This window comes from Tauraco erythrolophus, chromosome 18 (assembly GCF_009769465.1).
Source record: "Tauraco erythrolophus isolate bTauEry1 chromosome 18, bTauEry1.pri, whole genome shotgun sequence".
Classification (NCBI taxonomy): Eukaryota; Metazoa; Chordata; class Aves; order Musophagiformes; family Musophagidae; genus Tauraco; species Tauraco erythrolophus.
This window is the reverse complement of record NC_141482.1, coordinates 70,971-93,135: the sequence shown is the minus strand read 5'-3', so window position 1 is coordinate 93,135 and position 22,165 is coordinate 70,971. Positions and strand designations below refer to the sequence as shown.

The following is a 22,165-nucleotide window of genomic DNA, read 5'->3' as shown; positions in this document are numbered from 1 at the left end:
GTTCCTTCAGGACCCGCGGATGGATCTCATCAGGTCCCATGGACTTGTGCACCTTCAAGTTCCTCAGATGTTCCCGAACCTGCTCTTCAAGTACAATGGGCGGTCCTCATCCTCACAGTCCCTGCTAGTTCTTTCCACAGCTTGGGTGATAAGACAAGAGGCTTTATCAGTGAAGACTGAGGCAAAAAAGTCCTTGAGTAACTCAGCCTTCTCTATGTCCCGGGTAACCAGAGCACCAGTATCCTTCCGGAGGGGGCCTACATTCTCCTTGGACTTCCTTTTGTCCCCTACATACCTATAGAAGCTTTTCTTATTGCTTTTATATCCCTTGCCAAATTTAATTCCTTCAGGGCTTTAGCCTTCCTCCCCTGATCCCTGGTCACTCGTACAGCTTCTCTGTATTCCTCCCAGGCTATCTGTCTCCGCTTCCACCCTCTATAGGCTATCCTCTTCATTTTCAGTTGGTCCAGGAGCTCCTTGCTCATCCACGCAGGCTTCCTGGTCTTTTTGCCCGACTTGTTCTTCATCGGGATGCACCTCTGCTGAGCTTGGAGGAGGTGCTCCTTGAATGTGGACCAACTTTCCTGGGCCCCTCGTCCCTCCAGGGCTGCCTCCCACGGCACTTTGCCCTTCAGGTCCTTGAAGAGGCCGAAGTCCCCCAGAAAGGTGGGTAGGGAGGAAGACAAAACTAAGAATGGTGATGTCATCCGAAGGAGAATGGGGAAAACTTCCTGTCACCCCCTCCAGTGCAGACACCTTCTGCTGAGCAAGCCCCCTTGCCTCCTCTCTGACCCAGCACAGTCTCTGCCCCCATGGCCGTGGGGCACAGGACATCAGCCGCCCCCTCTGCAGCCAGAGCTCCAGCAGAGCAGAGGTGCCTCTCCCCAGCCCAGGGCCCTCTGCAGAGCACGGGGGCTGAGGGCCACTGCCCTGCAGCTCTGCTGTCGCTGAGGCTGCGGGCATGGCTGCTCAGGTGACCACTTTCTCCAGGGCCTTTGTCTCTCTTCCTGCCTCCCCTGGCAGAAGGATCTGGGGCTGCTCCTCCTTTTCCCACATGCCTGGGCTGCTCCTGTTCCTGCTCGGGGGCTCTGTGGGATGGTTGGGGGAGTTTCAGGCACCGACCCTTCAAGCCGTGGTAGGCAGAGGGGTCTGCATGGGAGTGAGGTACCCCAGCCCCCTCTGACCCCTGGGGGCAGATGTGTCCCCTACAGCAGCTCTGGGATCACTTTAGCACTTGTCTGAGCTGCTCCTTAGCCCCTGCACACACGGAGATGTCTCTGGTCAGTGTCCTGCTGCCAGGAGGGGTCTGTAGGGAAGGGCTGAGCACACAGTGCGTGGGGTGAGGGCTGGGAGCACTGACAGGGAGGAGACCTGGGAACAGAGAGACAGGTCCCAGCAGGGACGGGTCCAGGCAGCAGAGATATGGGCAGGGAGGGAGAGGGAGCTGCTGCCAGAAATGCCATCGGAGGGGGATTCAGTGTCTCCCTGCCATCCTCTGCAGTGCAGACACGTTCCCCAGAGCAACTCCTGGTCTCCTCTCCCACCCAGCAGATATTCCCACCCTTAATGTCACAGGGACTTGATTGTGAGTTTCCTTCCCAGCAGCTCAACCACAACAGAGGAGAAACACTCAGGTGTTCAGCTGTGTCTCCCTGTCCTGACTCCCTTGGCAGGAGCACTTTGAATTTTCCCCTTGTCCTGCTGTCCTTGTTCTTCCCATGAAATCACTGGTGGGGATGAGGATTAAGGTGCAGCTCAGACATCTCATGCAGATGGGTCCATGGAGGAAAAGCATCCATGTCCCCTCCTAATGTCTGGGGTTCTGGGCATGGCAGTGTACGGGGCTGGCAGTGAGCTTACCCTTCCTCCAGGACACCTCATCTTCATGACATCCAGCTGTTTCCCTGGGGCAGGGGTGGGGGGTCCTGCTCTGTCACAGGCTGCCCTCCAGCAAGGCACATGGCCTCTCTGTCTTATCCAGCAGCCTCATGGAGATGACACCTCAATGCCAAGGATATGGAAATGCTGCTGAATGGAATATGTGGGCAGCTGCCAGGAGCCCTCTGTGTCCCTGGCTGGGAGAGGAGCGCTGAGATCCTCCTCATCTGCAATGAGACAGGATGGAGGGTTTGGAGAGCTGCACTTGGAAACCAGATTCTTCTGCTCTCAACACTGTCCAGTTTCTTCTCAGGGGAACATCTGGGTACGATCATCCTCCAGCTCAAAGATATGCCAGCACAGGGCAGCTGAGAGCAGGACAGATGGACAGACTGGTCCTCCCTATCCTGCATTAGGGGACAGTCCCTGGGCCTTTCTGGACCCACAAGGTTTCACTTGGAGTGCTGCTGAAATTCCAAGGATTTCTGCCCTAAAAGCTCTCCTCAGGTATGGTGAGGAAACTGGAACAAAAAGAACAAAACCAAATCCCCACAGCTGTGCTCTGCTGTTGGGCAAACTGGGAGTGACAATGCTGGGAAGCTCTGTGACATCACGAGTAGATTTAATCTGAGATCACCCCCTGTTCCTATTTACCTGTTTCTACAGGGCAAGACTGACTCCTGCAGAGATCCTGCTCCCAGTGGCACCCTCAGCCAGCACCAACCCGAGCTAACAACAGGGACCTGCTGAAGGTCTTCCTGAAAGGGAAGGGACAGGCAGGGGCAGGGAGGGGGGAAGTGTTTCGATGAGATTGAATGGACTATTCTCAGAAAAGTCTGCTGTAACATCACTGTTTTTCCTCCTTGGCCAGGTCCTGATGCCTTCATGCAACAAATGTCCAATGGAAGCTTCATTACCCAGTTTGTCCTCCTGGCATTCACAGACATGCAGGAACTGTAGCTCTTGACCTTCTGGCTCTTCCTGAGCATCTACCTGGCTGCCCTCCTGGGAAACGGCCTCATCATCAGCACCATAACATGTGACCACCACCTCCACACTCCCGTGTACTTCTTCCTCCTCAACCTCTCCCTCCTTGATCTGGGCTCCATCTCCACCACTCTGCCCAAAGCCATGGCCAATTCCCTCTGGAACACCACGGACATCTCCTACTCAGGATGTGCTGCACAACTCTTGTTCTTCATCTTCTTTATCACAGCAGAGTATTGTCTTCTCACCATCATGGCCTACGACCGCTATGTTGCCATCTGCAAACCCCTGCACTACGGGACCCTCCTGGGCAGCAGAACTTGTGTCCACATGGCAGCAGCTGCCTGGGCCACTGGGTTTCTCCATGCCGTGCTGCACACGGCCAATACATTTTCACTGCCCCTCTGCCACGGCAATGCCCTGGACCAGTTCTTCTGTGAAATCCCCCAGATCCTCAAGCTCTCCTGCTCACAGTCCTACCTCAGGGAAGTTGGGCTTGTTGTGGTTAGTGCCTGTTTAGTTTTGGGGTGTTTTGTGTTCATTGTGGTGTCGTATGTGCAGATCTTCAGGGCCATGCTGAGGATCCCCTCTGAGCAGGGACGGCACAAAGCCTTTTCCACGTGCCTCCCTCACCTGGCCGTGGTCTCCCTGTTTCTCAGCACTGGCCTCTTTGCCTACCTGAAGTCCCCCTCCATCTCCTCGCCATTGCTGGACTTGGTGGTGTCAGTTCTGTACTCTGTGGTGCCTCCAGCAGTGAACCCGCTCATCTACAGCATGAGAAACCAGGAGCTCAAGGATGCAATTAGAAAACGGATTTCATGGACATTTTTCAAGAGTGAGAAATTTGCCACCTGTCTCCACAAATGACTGCCACAGTATCTGGTTCCTTTTTCTTTTATTTTTGTTCTATTTTTATATTTTTAATCATTATATTTATCATTATTTCTGTGGTTAATTTCTTTCATTGTTATTATATTCCTACACATTTGCTTACTTTGTGTCTCCTGGTTCCCTTATAAACATGTGTCTAACCCTTGCTCAGAGTTCGCCTGTTTCATAGCAGCTCTGTCATAGAACGGGATCTCCCCAGTGCAGTGGGAGATCCTTCATGCCAGGCTCTTTCTGCAAAGAGGCCTGAGGAACTGCACCCCTGAAGTTCCTCTTCCTCCGTATACTCAGGACTAAATTTCTTTTTCTGACCTTTTATAGATATAGGACTAGCTTTAGGAGCACCAGTCCGTGTCTGGTGACAGTTAAGATGGTGAGTGTAACTGAAGAACACCTCCAGGTCTTTCACACAGGAGACACTGAAGACACCCATCCTCTGGGAGGGGAATCTGGAGCTGTCTGGAGAGCACAGTGGTTGTCCAGGGTCAACATGTTCCTGAAGTTGTGTTGGGATGAAAGAGGTTGGCAAAAATTTGGGGCCTTAAGTACAGGACATGTGAAGATCTCCTCCGGGCACTCTCTCATCCCTCCCCACCTGTCTAAAGTAGGAATTCCCACAGAGGGACACACTAATTCAGATGTGGCCACACCACGGTTCACTGGAGAGGATGAAAACTCAAGATATCTGAGTGGCCATGCTCCTCCTAACACATGCCCCTGTGCAGCTGGCCTTGTTCATGGTGAGCATGCACCACTGGCTCATATGGTGTCTCTCATAGTGCCCAGGCCCTTCTCGTCAGGTTCATTGCTCAGCTGTCAGGTTTCCTGATATATGAGTTTATTCTTCCCCCTAATGTAAGACTGGCCACTTCTTGCAAAACTGAAGAAGTTTCTGTTGGCCAAATCCCAGCATTTCTCAAGGTTCTCAGCTCTTAATTTTTGCATGTGAATGTGTGATAGTTTGATGTGGGGGGGTGTTCTGGTGGCAGGAGAGGGGATTTGCTCCCTGTGCCACCAGATCTGAGTCCCATCCCCCCTGGGGGGTTGCGCCAAATCGGCGCCTCTGCGAACGGCCCTATTTAAGTTGGGACAAAGGGGCGGGAAAGGGCTTTTTGCTCAGGAGCGAGGAGAGAGCAGGAGGGCGCTGCCCTCGCTCCCGGCTCCCGGCCGGGCGACTGGTGCTCAAGATGGCGCCGGGGGAGCCGCATGGGGGACTCGGTAAGCGCCCCACTCCCGGGGTGCCCGCCAGGCCGAGCTTCCCCAGAGAGGATTAATATCTAAGAGAAAACAACCACAATGACCGGGTCAGTCAAGATGGAGCAGGAGGAGGGGTGCTGGAGCTGAGGTTTCCCTTGTAATCGGTGTGAAGATGGCGGGCGGCCCCCCTGCAGCCAGGGTGTGCTTGGCGGGCCAGAGACCCACTCGTGGCCCGTGGAGAAACCCACGTCGGAAAAGAGATGCCTGAGCCCAGGAGAGGTCGTGGAGCAGGGGATGCGCGACCAGGTACTGTTAATAATGGGGCATGGAATGCACGACGAGGTCGTGGAGGCATCTGGAGTCCGTGGGACGGCCCGCGCCGACGCGAGTGGCAGCAGCTCCCTAAGAGGTCGAGACTGGTAAAGCCCAAACTGGTGCGATCCATGGGGAAAGATTGCAATCCTGCGGGCAGGACTCATACTGGAAAAGTTTGGGGACTTTTTCTTCATGAGTAGGGGATCCACCGAAGCAAGGGAAAAATGGTGTAAAGACTCCTCCTCATTTAAGAAAGGAGCGGCAGTAACAACATGGATGAACTGACCTGCACTCCCCATTCTCTGTCCCCCTGCGCCGCCGGGGGGGAGGTAGAGCCAGGAAGGAAAGAAAATAGGGGGTGGGGAGGTTGTTGTGTTTAAGATCTGGCCTTGTTTTTCTCTTTTTTCCTCTCAAGTAACCGGTTTCGTTTCCCTATGTCTCCTGTTAAGTAACTGTTAATAAATTGTTTTGTTTTATGAAGAAAGCCTGAGTCATGTTTTGCCCGAGACCATGGTTGGCGGGTGCTCCCTTTCGGTTCTTGTCTCGACCCTCAGTCCAAAAAAACCACGACAGAATGGCTCACCATTGTTGTGGTGAGCCACCAGCAGAAGATAACAGCAGGAGAAGTAGCAGGACATGACAGCTAATGAAAGGACTTACTAGTTTTGTACTGACCCACACAGGAATCAGCACGACAACTCTTTCAGTAATTCTATACAAGGCCACAAACTCACAAGGCCAGGGCCAGTGGGGAAAGAGCAGAGGTGGTCTTTTTGTGGAGGAACTTATGAGGATGATTAAGGAGAATAATTTGGGAGGGGGAAAGAGGGAAAAGGAACAGCAAAAGTTCAGCACAGGATGTGATGATGCCAGTTTGGGGTTACCTGCCCAGCACCCTTGATTCAATGAGCTGAGTAGGACACAAAAGGCACAGCTGGGTGCACCTGACTTACGTCTGCTTACTTCCATATTTGTGTGAATCTGAGTGCTCTCTCTGTCATCATCAAGGGAAGACCTGTGGTTGAAGGAAATGCACAGTCACTCATCCTGGAAGGGACCTCGGGAGGTCTCTAGGCCAAGCCCAGCCACAGTGTGTGGAGAAAGGGAAATGAGGGTTGGGCTGCTTGCATGACAGGCTACGTTAGTGAAAGATGTACCTATACAGACACGCAGACAGTACGGATCCCTGCAGGAGCTGGTCTCAGACAGTCCATCCATTTAGGATCTGGTCTCAGGATTCCCTCATCCCTCTAGTTCCCCAACACACCAACAAGTGCACACACACACACACAAATATGACTCTCTCAGCACACTCACAGAACCAGTGAGGCTGGAAGGCAGCCAGCTTCCACCTTCTCTGTGCTTCCTCTTCAGACTTGATGTTAGTCGTGAGCTCCTTTCTCATCCATGCCAGCCTCCTATCACCTTGGCATGACTTCCTGCATGTTGGAGTGGAAAATTCCGGATCACGAAGAGGTGACCCCTGACCATCAAATAGCTCTCTGCACAATCCATCTGGCCACAGACATCTCCTGGTCCAAGGCTGAGAAAATTTTTCTGCATAACTCTTATGCCAATTAGTCTTTATAGTATGAAAATATATTAACTTTCTTCAGACAGATAGATCACATATTGTCTATTGATATACGGTGATGGAGCTGTAGCGAGTCTCCAGGGAGGAAAAATTCCGCAGGAAGAAGTTCATAGGGTTGAATAGAGACTGGTTTGTCACCAGAAGCACAATGATGAGCATGTTCAAAACCCCAGTCATGGGGCAGGTCATGAGAGAAACAAGGAAGAGATTTGTTGAAGGGTTGAGGACATTCTCCCTTTGCAGTATCATAGAATGATAGAATCATAGAATCATTTGGTTGGAAGAGACCTTCAAGATCATCGAGTTCAACCATTCACCCTGCACTGTCAGGGTCCCTAAACCATGTTGCTCAACACCAAATCCACACAGTTTTTAAATACCTCCAGGGATGGGGACTCCACCACCTCCCTGGGCAGCCTGTTCCAATACTTCACAACCCTCTCTGGAAAGAAATTCTTCCTGATATCTAACCTAAATTTCCCCTGGCACAACTTGAGGCCATTCCCTCTCGTCCTGTCATTCATAAAATGGGAGAAGAGACCGACCCCCATCTCTCTACAACTTCCTTTCAGGTAATTGTAGAGAGCGAGAAGGTCCCCCCTGAGCCTCCTCTTCTCCAGACTAAACAGTCCCAGCTCCCTCAGCCGCTCCTCGTAGGACAAGTTCTCTAAACCCTTCATTAGTTTTGTTGCTCCTCTCTGAACTCGCTCCAGCACCTCAACATCCTTCTTGAAGTGAGGGGCCCAAAACTGTACACAGTGCTCCAGGTGTGGCCTCACCAGTGCTCAGTATAGGAGGACAATGACTTCCCTGCTCCTGCTGGCCACACTCTTTTTGATACGTGCCAGGATTCCGTTGGCTTTCTTGGCTGCTTGGGCACACTGCTGGCTCATGTTCAATCAGCTGTCGACCAGCACCCCCCGGTCCTTCTCTGCTGTGCAGCTTTCCAGCCACACTTCCCCAAGCCTGGAATGCTGCAGGGGGTTGTTGTGGCCCAAGTGCAGGACCCGGCACTTGGTCTGGTTGAATTTCATACAGTTGGCCTCGGCCCATCGATCCAGTCTGTCCAGGTCCCTCTGCAGAGCCTCCCGACCCTCAGGCAGATCAACATTACCTCCCAATTTAGTGCCATCTGCAAACTTGCTGAGGGTGCACTCGATCCCCTCATCCAGATCATTGATAAAGATGTTACAGAGAACAGGCCCCAACACTGAGCCCTGCGGAACACCACTGGTGACCGGCCGCCAGCTGGATTTAATTCCATTCACCACCACTCTCTGGGCCCGGCCGTCCAGCCGGTTTTGGATCCAGTGAAGCGCACACCCATCCAAGCCATAGGCAGCCAGCTTCTGCAGAAGAATGTTATGGGAAAGAGATCTAGGGAAAACGTAGACCCTCTCCGGAAGGAAACAGGGGACCTGGCTACCCGGGATATGGAGAAGGCTGAGGTTCTCAATGACTTCTTTGCCTCAGTCTTCACTGGCAAGAGCTCCAGCTGCGCAGCTCAGGTCACAGAAGGCAAAGGCAGGGACTGGGAGAATGAAGAACTGCCCACTGTAGGAGAAGATCAGATTTGAGACCATCTAAAGAACCTGAAGGTGGACAAGTCCATGGGACCTGATGAGGTGCATCCACAGGTCCTGAGGGAACTGCGGATGAAGTTGCTAAGCCACTATCCATCATATTTCAGAAGTCGCGGCAGTCTGGTGAAGTTCCCAATGACTGGAAAAGGGGAAACACAGCCCCCATCTTTAAAACGGGGAAAAAAGAAGATCCAGGCAACTACAGGCCAGTCAGTCTCACCTCTGTGCCCAGCAAGATCATGGAGCAGATCCTCCTGGCAACTACGCTAAAGCACATGGAAAATAAGGAGGTGACTGAGGACAGCCAGCATGGCTTCACTAAGAGCAAATCCTGCCTGACTAATTTGGTGGCCTTCTATGATGAGGTTACAGCATTGATGGATAGGGGAAGAGCAACTGACATCGTCTACCTGGACTTATCCAAAGCATTTGATGCTGTCCCACACGACATCCTTGTCTCTAAACTGGAGAGACATGGATTTGACGGATGGACCACTCGGTGGATAAGGAATTGGCTGAGTGGTCACGCTCAAAGAGTTGTGGTCATTGGCTTGATGTCCAAGTGAAGGCCAGTGACGAGTGGCGTTCCTCAGGGGCCAGTACTGGGGCCAGTGCTATTTAATATCTTTGTCACTGACATGGAGAGTGGGATCGAGTGCACCCTCAGCAAGTTTGTAGATGACACCAAGTCGTGTGGTGTTGTGGACACACTGGAGGGAAGGGATGCCATCCAGAGGGACCTTGACAGGTGACACTGAAGCACCGAGGGGCAGCCCTAAGGGCCGCCAGGGCTACTCCTTAATGAGGCAACTTTGATCTCAGCTTCTAAACATTTTCTGCATGCTGGCATTTCATTCCCAGCACCAGAGGAGATACAAGAGATGGAAGCTGAAACATATCAATCTCTGTTGGTTTCTTTCTTCTGTTTGCCTATACAGGGAGCCTGACTTCATATGTCCATGATGTCTTTGAATCAGAAGAAAAGAAGTGGCTGGTGAAGAACAGAATTATTTAAAATGAATTAATATTATTACATATATAAGCGAAAACAAGCAAACAAACACACAAACAAAAAACCCAAACCAAAACTCCCATACTCAAACACGAGAGATACGAAGAAAATAGAGTCCTGGATTTTCCAGTGATGCCCTGCAAGTCCTATGAAGAAGATGGGCACATTACAGATGCTGAAGTAACATGAATTCACATACTTTTTTCAAGGCATCCTGCAGTTCCTTATTCCTCACGCTGTAGATGAGGGGGTTCACAGCTGGAGGCACCACTGCGTACAGCATAGCCAACACCATATCTAGAGCTGGGGAAGAGATGGAGATGGGCTTGAGGTAGGTAAAGATGCCAGTGCTGAGAAACAGGGAGACCACGGCCAGGTGAGGGAAACACGTGGAAAAGGCTTTGTGCCGTCCCTGCTCAGAGGGGATCCTCAGCACGGCCCTGAAGATCTGCACATACGACACCACAATGAACACAAAGCAAACAAATCCTAAACAGACACCAACCACAATAAGCCCAACCTCCCTGAGGTAGGAGTGTGAGCAGGAGAGCTTGAGGATCTGGGGGATTTCACAGAAGAACTGGTCCAGGGCATTGCCATGTGTCCTAGGTTACAATGTAAGATGTGCCCAAAAGTATCTATTCTATCACCATCTTCATGAGCTGTTGAGACCAGGTGGGGCAATGTTTCCCTTGCCTCCTCCTCCCAGACTGTTTTCTGTTAATGGGCCATCAATGCCTTGCCCAGGACTCGTGGATCACTCTCTCCAGGAGCCATCTCTGTTTGATGGGCAATCAAGGATCTGCAGCCAGACTCCCAGAACAACATCGGCCCCATGTGAGATGCTCCAGCCGGGAGGGGAGGGGCGCCTCGAGACTGCACCCGTATGCGGGAAAGCGGCAGCGGCAGCAGTTGGGCGGTCTCTTGCAGTCACCGGGGGAAACAGACGAGCACTTCTGGCTGCTGCTGGACTAGTTGGGACAGAGCAGCCACTCGAGGTTTGCTGCGTGCCTTCCTCCCACACCTGGGAGGCCTGGGCCGGCCGGCGTTGACACCCCAGAGGAGCGGTTTTTTCCTTCTTCTCCGCCGGGTTCCCAAAGGAAGACCGGGCCATCTGCGGCACCGCCGGCCCTTCGGAGGGGCCCGCGCCCTTCGGCGGGATCGCTGCTTCCGCGGCGCCACGTCTGCCGTTGCAGGGGGGCCGCAGCCACCGTTTGATCAGACTGCTGCCAGCACCCTGACCAGCAGGGTGCCAGGTCGTATTCTGACTCTGTCAGTGGGTTTTGTTTTTTTTTTTTTCCTTTTTGGTGTACTATTGCATTTGGGTGGTGGTTGTTGTTGTTATTGTTGTTTTCCCTTCTCTTTAATCTTCCCAGTAAAGAACTGTTATTTCTACTCCCATATCTTTGCCTGAGAGCCCCTTAATTTCAAAATTTTAGTAATTCGGAGGGAGGGGGTTTACATTTTCCATTTCGAGGGAGGCTCCTGCCTTCTTTAGCGTACCTCTGGTTTATTTTTTCAAACCGAGACACCATGGCAGAGGGGTAGTGAAAATGTATTGGCCGTGTGCAGCACAGCATAGAGAAACTCACTGGCCCAGGCAGCTGCTGCCATGTGGACACAAGCTCTTCTGCCCAGCAGGGTCCCGTAGTGCAGAGGTTTGCAGATGGCAAGTAGCAGTCATAGGACATGACAGTGAGAAGACAATACTCTGCTGTGGCAAAGCATACAAAGAACAAGAGCTGGACAGCACATCCTGAGTAGGAAATGTCCCTGGTGTCCCAGAGGGAATTGGCCATGGCTTTTGGAACAGTGGTGGAAATGGAGCCCAGATCAAGGAGGGAGAGGTTGAGGAGGAAGAAGTACATGGGGGTGTGGAGGTGGTGGGCACATGCTATGGTGGTGATGATGAGGCCGTTTCCCAGGAGGGCAGCCAGGTAGATGGCCAGGAAGAACCAGAAGGTCAAGAGCTGCAGCTCCCGTGTGTCTGCGAATGCCAGGAAGAGGAACTCAGTGATGGAGCTGCCGTTGGACATTTGTTCACTCTGGGCATGGGGGCCTGTTGAAAGAGAAGAGGACATTGACTATTTAGAGCAGATTTCTTTGAGCCAGTCCTATGCTGTTTCCTAAAAATTTCCTCAAAATTACTTCTCTTTCTTTGAGGAAACTTAATTCAACTCCTTTTGGTGAGCTCAGCCTTGTCCTGCTGAGTGAGGACACTTTCTTGGAAGGGGCAGAAATCCTCATCTTTCACATTGCTCTCAGCCTGAACACTGGTGAGCCCTGAGGGACACAAAGTCTCCCTGTGCCCTACTGCTGAGCCAGGAGAGCTGCTCTGCCCACGAGTGACCTGCTGGTCACCATACAAGTGCCCTGTGCTTGCACCTCTCTGTTCAAGGCTGATCTTAGCTTAGCAGACTCCAGTTTCAAATCCATTTCTCCAAACTCTTCTCTCTTTCCCCGTGCAGCTGAGCAGACTGATGCAGAGGGGTGGCCTGGCTCTCTGTGCCTGGAGCTGTCCCTGCTGGGGCTGTTTCTTTGACCCCAGGTCTCCTCCCTGGCAGTGCTCACAGACCCCATCCCACCCACTGTGTGCTCAGCTCTGCCCTGCAGACCCCTCCTGACAGCCGGGCACTGCCCAGGGGCATCTCCAGGTGGGCAGGTCCTAAGGAGTAGGTCAGAGAAGCACTGATGCTGCAGGCAGAGGTGATGCTGGTGCTGTCTGTAGGTAGAGGAGTGGGGGAAGGCACTTATGAGGCTTCTGGCAGATCTGCTGATCCCTCACTGTAACAGATCAGGAGTCTCAGGGACTTACTCAAACTTGACAGCATCTTTCCCCTCTCCCTTGGAAGAAAGTTGAAATCACAGACCTTGGAATGTCTTAATGTTTAAGGTAGCCCCTGCCTTGACATTGCTCTTAAAATGCTGCCTCTGCCATTGTCCTGGGGCTGATCTGGAGCTGTGAGCAGCTCTGACCCACACAGCACTCTTTTGACAGCAGAAGGACCCTCTCCTGCCAGAAGTTGCTTCTTCCACCCACAGCTTCTCCCCACAGCACCGTGGGAAGCTCCCTGGGCAGCTGAGTGCTGACCCTGGCAGGCGGCAGAGTCCCTGCCCCAGCACACAGCCCCGTCGGATGCAGGGACCCTGCTGGGAAGGACAGCGCTGGGCACCCCTGGCTGCACACCCACCTTACATTCTGCAGCAATTCCCGGGTGAAGGCAGCCATTGTGTCCTGTCCCTCGGACAGTGCAGCAGGGCAGCCCTGCTCTGGGGCGTGTCCTCCTCCTCAGTAGAAGAGAGAGATCCCACAGGCTGTGGGTTGTTCCAGCTTCACACGATCCCTCCCCGAACTGCAGCTGCCCTGCCCCGCACCCAGAGACTCACTGTGTCACGGGCTGTGAACATTTCTCCTCTTCTGAGCTCCCAGCACCCTCCCACCCCCGTCTGCCTTTAACCCCTCTGTGCCTCCCCCCTCTCCCCTGGGTGCCCGCAGGCAGTGCCCCCAGCCCTGCTCCTGGGCACAGCTGTCTCTCTGCAGCGCTGCCCGCTTGCCAGGAGCTCCCTCCATCCCAGGAGCCCAGCCCAGCTCAGCAGCAGAAGACCAGCCCAGCACATTTAATGACCCCTCTGGTGGGTTTGGTGCTGACTCCAGGAAACTCAGACAGTCAGAGGGAGTTGCAGACACCTCTCAGGAAGTCCAAGTCAGAGGCAAACTCCAAAGTTTCTTGCAGTGTTAATGGGTCCCACTGAGGACCATCATAGGGCATCCCTCGTAGTGTCCAGGCCCTTCTCCTTAGAGTCACTGCTCCACCAGACATGTCCCAGCTTGTCCTGATGCTTGGGGTTTTTCTCCCCCTGCCCCTCATCTCCTACCAATGCAGTACTGGTCACTTGCTTTTAAAACTTTGTGTGACTTCTATTGGCCAAATCCCAGAGTTTCTCGAGGTCCCCATGGGCTGAAGCACCATTTGCTCAGCTTTTCATGTTTCCATGCAGCTGGCACCTCTTGATTGGGGTTTCTGTCACAAGAGAAGGGCATGAGGAATTGCAGGGCACTACAGACACCCCTGGTGGAGAAACTGTGGGTCTTGGGGGTCTGGTACTGACAAAGCCATAGGTCTGACCCAGAGGGGAAGTTACCTTTTATGGGAGAGAGCAGCAAGAACCCATGGAGCTCTGCCTGGGGATGGACAATGAGTCAGCTGAGAGCTGAAGGGCCAGCAGGAGAGGGCAGAACAAGATGGGCAACGCTGTGGTGGGTGGACGTCTGCTATGGACCCCACTGATCAGGAAGAGGAAGTAGATGAGACCTCATCAGACAACTAGAAGAAGCCTCATGTTTGCAGGCCCTGGTTGTCATGGCAGACCTAAACTATCCCAGCATTTTCTGAAGGGGCAATGTAGTGAGGTTCTAGCCATTCAGGAGGGATTTGGAGCTCATTGGTGACATCTTCCTTCCAGGAAAGGAACTCTGTGACACTCAGATGGTTCAATATTTCTGCATCTGAGCTGCAGTGAGGGAGGGCAGATGGTCCCTCCACCACCAAAAGCATTTAATGGCAATCACAGTCTTGGCGTTTGGAGTTTGGAGATCTTCACCATGACATCCATCATACCCAAAGCCATAAGAAAATTGCTGATGGGCAGCACAGGCATTTCCTACCCAGGCTGCTTAACTCATTGCTACTTCTACTCCCTCCTGGGCTACATCACCTTTGTCCTTCTGAGTGTCATGTCCTGTGACCACTACATGGTCATATGTCACCTTCTACAGTACTTCCTGCTCATGAACACTCAGCTTTACCTTCAGCTACTGTTGGGCTTATGCACTGCAGGCTTCCTGGCCACTGTTCTATCCACAGTCCTGCTTACCAGGATGCCCTTCTGCAATGACAATCATATTGACCACTTCTTCTGTGACAGCATGCTTTTGATCAAGTGTTTCCCAAGCAGAAACACAGATTGTTGAGCTGATCTCCTCCATGGCCTTGTCCATCATCCTCCTGGGCTCACTGGGCATGACAGCAATGTCCTACCTGTACATCATTAACACCTTACCTAGCTTGTCTTCCGTTCCCTCACAGCACAAGACATTCTCTACAAGTTCTTCTCACTTCACCATTGTCATCTTGGTCTGTGGTAGTTGCATCTTCCTGTGTGTCCATCCTTCAAGTCACCACACATCTCCTGTAACAAGGCAGCAGCCCTTCTCAACACAGTGGTCACTAGTTTGATGAGTCCCTTTATTTTCAGCCTGAGGAACCAGCTGATGGAAGATGCTCTCAAGGCAAGCTTGAAGGGTGATAATCTTCAGGAAACGCTTTTCCACCTGAGAAGAGGTTTTGTAAGTGGATTTTGAAAGAGTGAGGACTGGGGTGGGCAAACACATGATTATGATGCAATTGCGGAAATGAGACCTTTCTTTCTTAGGAGTGTTGTGGCATCCAATTATTATTACCCAGCTGGCTTGAATTGAAACTGAATGTAATTAACTAATTAACTAAGGTTGAGACCCTGCCTACAAAAGGTGGGCCATTTCCTCCTGGCTGTGGAAGATGCAATGGCATCCTTGGAGCTGCAGCCCAGGCTGGTGAGCAACAGAGTGTAAACTTTCCTGAAATGAATATCATGTTGTATCCCGCAACAGATCATCATAAGAAGATCTTACACAGGAATGCCTTTCAAATGACCTAGAAGCACTTTACAGACCCTGGTGAACACCACAATGGCATTTTCTAATTGTGGAAACCAAGACAGGAAGCAACAAGCACTCTGCAAGTGGAACCGACCCCCAGGGAGGATGACAACACACACATGTTAGAATCCTTCCCAAGGTCCATACATGCCATTAAGACATCCTCAGTTAAGAAGAAAAGGCGGGTGATTGTTTTAGGCGACTCCCTTTTGAGGGGAGTGAAGGGCCCGATTTGTAGACCTGACCCTTTACATAGGGAGGTCTGCTCCCTTCCTGGGGCAACAATTAGGGATGTGATAAAAAAACTCTCATCTACAGTCAGGCTCACGGATTACTATCTCCTTCTTATTTTCCAAGTTGGAAATGATGACTCTAGGAAAAGAAACCTTTGGGCAACTAAGAGGGACCTCAGAGTTTTGGGAAGAATGGTGAAGGGATCGGCGGCCCAAGTGATATTCTCCTCTATCATACTGACTTCGGGACATGACATGAGAGGGGAAAACAAAGACCGAGGATTTAAATATTTGGCTACAAAAGTGGTGTGAGGAACAAAACCTAGGGTTCTTTAATCACGGGCTGACCTTCTCAAGGCCAGGCCTTCTATCCAGGGATGGGGCAGATTTGTCTCCATGGAGGAAAAGGCTTCTTGCTACAGAACTAGCTGGGATCGTCAATAGGGCTTTAAACCAGATGTGAAGGGGGTGGGGGGCATTGCCAGACTTGGAGGAATAACAGCCGAGGACAGCCCTCCAGTGTCTGAGGAGAGGAGTGTAGGCAGGTACCTTCGGCCTGCCGCCTCAGGGATAGTAGGGGGTGATATGTGTAGTCAGGAGCAACACACAAGTTGCCTAGAGGTAAAAGAACATCCCAAAAATAACGGCTTAGGTATTAGAGCTACCCCTCCTAGGGGTGCGATGGGATCGAAAGCCCAACTTACATGCTTCTATACGAACGCACGCAGTATGGGCAATAAACAAGAGGAACTGGAAGCCCTTGTTATCCGGGGAAACCATGACATAGTTGCCATCACTGAAACATGGTGGGATGACTCGTATAATTGGAGGGCTGCCATGGATGGCTACAAGCTCTTCAGGAGGCATAGGAGAGGTAGGAGGGGTGGCGGGGTTGCCCTGTATGTAAGGGAAGGTCTAAACTGCTAAGAGTTAAATGTTGGGGACGACTTGGTGGAGTGTCTGTGGGTAAAAATCAAAGGGGAGTCTACGAAGGTGGATATTGTAGTGGGAATCTGCTACAGACCACCCTATCAGGACGGTGAGGCTGATGAACTATTCTTTAAACAACTGGGGGAAGTCTCACGCTCACTAGCCCTTGTCCTTGTGGGTGACTTTAATCTACCTGATGTCTGTTGGAAGCATTACATGGCAGTCAGGAACCAGTCTAGGCGATTCCTGCAGAGTGTGGAGGACAACTTCCTATCACAACTGGTCAGTGAACCGACTAGAGAAGGTGCTCCCCTAGACCTGCTGTTTGTGAACAGAGAAGGTCTCGTGGGAGATGTGATGGTTGGAGGACGCCTGAGGCATAGTGACCACGAGATAATAGAATTCTCAACTCTAGGGGAAGTTAGGAGCGGGAGCACTAAAACAGCCAAACTGGACTTTGGGAGAACTGACTTTGGACTGTTTAGAAATCTGGTTAATAAAGTCCAATGGGAGGCAGCTCTCAAGGGTAAGGGGGCGCAGGAGGGCTGGTTACTCCTCAAAAAGGAAATTCTGGAGGCACAGGAGCGAGCTGTCCCTGTGTGCCGGAAGTCGAGTCGCCAGGGTAGAAAACCGGCTTGGATGACCAAGGAGATTTGGGAACACCTCAAAAGAAAAAGGGAAGTCTATAAGTCTTGGAAGAATGGGCAGGCGTCCAGGGAGGACTACAGGGAGGAAGTTAGGGCATGTAGGGAGATAATCAGGGGGGCAAAAGCCCAACTGGAACTTAGACTAGCCTGCTCCGTAAGGGACAACAAAAAGCCCGTCTATAAATACATTAATAACAAAAGGAGGGCTAAAGATCACCTCCAGCCCCTACTGGCCACAGGGGGTACGTTAGTCACTAGGGATGAGGACAAGGCTGAGGTCCTTAATGCCTTCTTTGCCTCAGTCTTTAATAATAAGGTTAGTAGTTCCCAGGTGAGCTGGCCTGTGGTGTCTGAGTGCAGGGAGGGAGAGCAAATCGAAGCTCCTGTGATCCAAGAGGAACGGGTCAAGGATCTGCTTTGTCAGCTGGATGCCCACAAGTCTATGGGGCCTGATGGTATCCACCCGAGAGTCCTGAGAGAGCTGGCAGATGTCATTGCCAAACCCCTGTCCATTATCTTTGGGCAGTCTTGGCTCACTGGGGAAGTTCCGCTGGACTGGAGGCTGGCGGGTGTTACCCCCATTTACCAAAAAGGGCGGAAGGAGGATGCGGGAAACTACAGGCCTGTCAGTCTGACCTCGGTGACGGGCAAAGTCATGGAACAGGTTATCTTGAGTGCTATTAATGAGCACATACAGGTTAACCGGGTGATCAGGCCCAGTCAACAAGGGTTTATGAAAGGCAGGTCTTGCCAATCAAACCTGATCACCTTCTATGACAGGGTGACCCGCCTGGTTGACGAGTGAAGGGCTGTGGATGTAGTTTTCCTTGACCTCAGTAAAGCCTTTGATACAGTTTCTCATAGTGTTCTGGTGGAGAAACTGGTAACTGCTGGCCTGGATAGGCACACCCTCCTTTGGGTTAAAAACTGGCTGGATGGCCGGGCCCAAAGAGTGGTGGTAAATGGGGCTAAATCCGGCTGGAGGCCGGTCACCAGTGGGGTTCCCCAGGGCTCAGTGCTGGGTCCAGTTCTGTTTAACATCTTTATCAATGACCTGGATGAGGGGATTGAATGTACCCTCAGTAAATTTGCGGACGACACCAAGCTGGGAGGCTGTGTCGATCTGCTCGAGGGTAGGGAGGCCCTTCAGAGGGATTTGAACAGACTGGATCGTTGGGCTGAGGCCAATGGCATGAGCTTTAATAAGGCCAAGTGCAGAGTCCTTCACTTGGGGTATAAAAACCCCAAGCATCGCTATAGGCTCGGGGAAGAGTGGCTGGAGAGCTGCCTGGTGGAGAAGGACCTGGGGGTCTTGGTTGACTACCGGCTTGATATGAGCCAGCAGTGTGCCCAGGTGGCCAAAAAGGCCAATGGGATACTGGCGTGTATCAAGAATAGTGTGACCAGCAGGAACAGGGAAGTGATCCTGCCCCTGTACTCGGCACTGGTGAGGCTGCACCTGGAATATTGTGTCCAGTTTTGGGCCCCTCGCTTTAAGAGAGATACTGAGCTCCTGGAGCGGGGCCAGAGAAGGGCGACTAAACTGGTCAAGGGGCTGGAAAATAAAACTTATGGGGAGTGGTTGAGGGAGTTGGTGCTTTTACCTGGAGAAGAGAAGGCTGAGGGGAGACCTGATTACAGCCTACAAATACTTGAGAAGGGATGATGGGGAGGTGGGGGAAGGGCTCTTTACATTAGTGATGGGTGATAGAACAAGAGGAAATGGGTATAAGCTTAGTCAGGGGAAGTTCAGGTTGGATATTAGAAAGAATTTCTTCTCTGAAAGGGTTGTCAGCCACTGGAATAGGCTGCCCAGGGAGGTGGTTGAGTCCCCATCCCTGGATGTGTTTAAGAATAGGGTGGATGAACTACTTAGGGATATGGTTTAATGAGGGATTAGGGACGGTTGGACTGGATGATCTCTAAGGTCTTTTCCAACCTAGAAATCTATGAATCTATGAGGAGACTGAGAGGGGACCTTGTGGATACAAAAGGCTAGAAGCAGAAATTTTCCAGCTACTGCAGCATCCTGTGAAAGTTCCTTTTCCCATGCAGGCTAGCTGAGAAACAGTTTGAGGTTTTTGTAAACTAAGACTTTATCTTGCACCTGTAGCTTGTTATGCAGTCTTGTTTATGGCACACTGGGAAAGTTGTTTTGAAATGGGTGTTGTAGCATTTAGCCAATCACTCTGGGAGGTGGATGGTCAAGCGACCAATTGCCTTGGCCATCCTTGTGAACCATATTATATATATATATACGGATTTGTAATTAATAAACGGCTGCTGCTGCTGCTGCTGCTGCTGCCGCTGCTGATACTGCTGCTGCTGCTCCTGCTGTTGGCGTTGGCTCTTTCTCCTGCACCTGAATTCTGTGTCGTTCTTCTCTCCGTCCCCAAGACGGCAGCGACATTTGGTGACCCCGACGTGATACAACCGCAACTGAATTTAGAAGGTACGTGCTTCCCCCGAGGCTCCGGGGACAAAACTCTAGACTGAGAAGATGGGGCAAAGCTCCGTGAAAGAAAGCACGATATTTTCTGCCTTCAAAAATGTGATAACAATCGCAGGAGCTGACGTAAGTGATGAAGCTCTCTGTGAATTGCTAAATTGGGCAGCAGAACATGAGTTTGTAGCTGATCCGGACACTGCCCTTAACCCAGAAGCTTGGGAACTGTTAGGGGATAAGTTATTTCATGAGATCATGCTTGGAGATAAGAGCGTACTTGACCTGCTATGTACGTGGTGGTCCCTATACGGTATAATGCGGAAGTGGACAGCAGGAAGAGAAGGAAAAGAATTACCGGGCTCTGACGAATCTGCGGGTGAAGGCTCTGAAGGGGACGATGAGTTATTTGAGGGATCACTGACCCCGGACAGCACGGGCACTGAGAGACTCGCAGGGACTGCACGGAGGTCCTACCCCTCCCCGCGGGATTATGTTCCGCCTGAGTACCCCTCCCCAGTGGAACAGTTAGCAAAACTAACCGGGCAAAGCAAAGCGTTGGAGCGTCCCCCACTCTCCGCCCCAGCGGCCCCCCCCTCCTCCTCCGCGCTACGGCCGCCCGTACAGCCGGCTGCTTCAGTTACTGCAGCGGGATCTGTCCTTCCTACGGCTCCGTCATTGCCGCAGCCAGGCACGGCAGCCGGGGTTCTACCGCAACCGGGAGGGGCAGGAGGTATCACGGCGGCGGCGGCTCCGGCGCCTTTGTGTCCCGCGCCAGCATCCGCGCATTTCCCGGTGCAAACGGCACAGACGCCGGTGGTGGATCTCTCGGCACACCAGCCTACGACGCTTTTGCGGGAAATACTACAGCAACTAGTGGTGCTGACGGAGGCGGTGCGACAGGCGCCGAGGGCACCCCCCCCGACGGCGGCCCCGAGGGCGGCATCGGCACCCCCCCCGACGGCAGCCCCCCCGACGGCAGCCCCCCCGACCGCGACGGCGGCCCCGGAAGTGGCGCCGAGTGCGGCGCCAGCAGCCCCTCCGACGGCAGCCCCGGACGCGGCCCCGAACGCGGCGCCGGCACCCCCCCCGACGGCGGCGCCTGCACGGACAGTGATGCCGCCGCAAGCCGCAGCGCCCCAAGCTGCATTGCCGTGCGTAGCTCCGCAACCGCCCGCAGCCTCCGCCTCTACACCGCCCGCTGGCCCGGCACCTGTGCCCTGCCAGCCTTCCTCATCCGTGAGGCCCGACGATGCAAGCAGTGTTACTGCTGACTCGCTCACTGCACTGCGGGAAGCTGTGGCGGCGGTCAGACATCGGCAACCAGTGACACAGCTGACCTACAACCGTCCTTGGACGCTTCCCGAATGTAGTGTGACTGTGCGTCCAAAAAATTCAAAGCGGTTTTGGGAATCGGTCAAGAGGCGGACTCTGGAGGTTGGGGACTGGGATTTAATAGAGAAAGTCGGGATGCCTAAAGATGAAAAGGGACCTGAGCGAGTTATTATAGTGCCTCAAGGTGCTGTGCAGGTAGATCAAGGTGGTAGTGAACCCACAGAGGGTATCATCCAAGCCTTTCCTGTACAGAAAGCTCTTCCTAACTCAGGTCGATCTGACACACATGATGTTATCGCTTGGAGAGTGGTCCAAGATTTGCAATCCAAAGTGGCACAATATGGGCTAGGGTCTCCTGAAGTCATGCAGATTATTAGAGTGCTGAATACTGACCTGCTCTCTCCATCTGACATTAAGCATTTAGGTCAGGTATTATTTCAACCTGTACAATATTCAGTTTTTGAGGCCAATTGGAGAAAGATGGCTGAGAAAGCTGCGGCTGGGAATATGCAACTACCTCCAGCTGATCCTAGACATGGAGTTCCAGCGGATGCTCTTATGGGAGCTAATGCCTTTTCTGATCCTGATCTTCAAGCCACCTGGCATCCTCAGGTCCTTGAGCAGGCTCAGAAGATTGGTATGGGAGCCCTATTAAAAGGCATAGACATGGCTGCTCCTAAAACACGATATGTGAAAATAACACAGGGGCAGAAAGAGCATTTTTTATCTTTCGTAGAAAAGATTGCTGCCGCCCTCGAGAAGCAGGTCGAAGATGAGACCTTGCGGCAGCTGTTGTGCAGACAACTAGCAAGAGATAATGCCAATGATGAGTGTAGAAAGATCATAGATGCTTTGCCAGGGGATCCCACGCTAACAGACATGGTTGAAGCCTGTTCCAAAATGGGATCTGATAATCCTAAGTCTGCTCTGGCTGCAGTTCTGCAGCCTATTCAATTAAATTCTGATCGTGGACTAAAAAGGCAACCTAAGGTTGAGAGCAAGCAGAAACAGATCAGACAAAAGAAGAAGAAAAAGGAGAACAGGGGAGCTGCTCACTGCGAGAGATGCGATAGGCCAGGCCATTTTGCAAAATACTGTCAATCTATGTACCATGCCAATGGTTGACCCTTGACACACTCGGGAAACTCGACCAGGAGCGCAAAGGGGATGTGCGCTCAGACACAAATACTTCCCCAGGGCATGGCACCGACACAGGCCTACTCAGCCAGCTTAGAGCCGGCACCCAGGGATCAATCGGAGTGGATGTGCACACCGCAGCAACAGTCATCTTAGAATCCTGTCATGTTTATAAGGTTCCCTTGAACGTATTCGGGCCCCTAGGACAGGGACTGAGTGCATTGCTGGTGGGAAGATCTAGTGTCACCCCTCAAGGGATCTTTGTACACCCAGGAGTTATTGATGCTA

General features: G+C 52.2%; 1 protein-coding gene and 1 pseudogene across 1 annotated transcript; one reads left to right on the top strand and one right to left on the bottom strand.

Moving 5' to 3' along the window:
- The first annotated feature begins 2,709 nt into the window (after positions 1 to 2,709).
- On the top strand, positions 2,710 to 3,732 carry LOC147527446 (olfactory receptor 14C36-like). The gene has a single exon (XM_086622696.1). It carries the CDS (start codon positions 3,010 to 3,012, stop codon positions 3,730 to 3,732), a length of 723 nt encoding a protein of 240 aa, XP_086478822.1. The 5' UTR covers positions 2,710 to 3,009.
- A 5,888-nt stretch (positions 3,733 to 9,620) lies between these two features.
- Positions 9,621 to 14,477, bottom strand: LOC104375498 (olfactory receptor 14A16-like; annotated as a pseudogene).
- Positions 14,478 to 22,165: the final 7,688 nt, after the last annotated feature.

Excerpts from the sequence above, each read along its gene's own strand:
- LOC147527446 (XM_086622696.1), top strand. The coding sequence starts at position 3,010 with ATGGCCAATTCCCTCTGGAACACCACGGACATCTCCTACTCAGGATGT.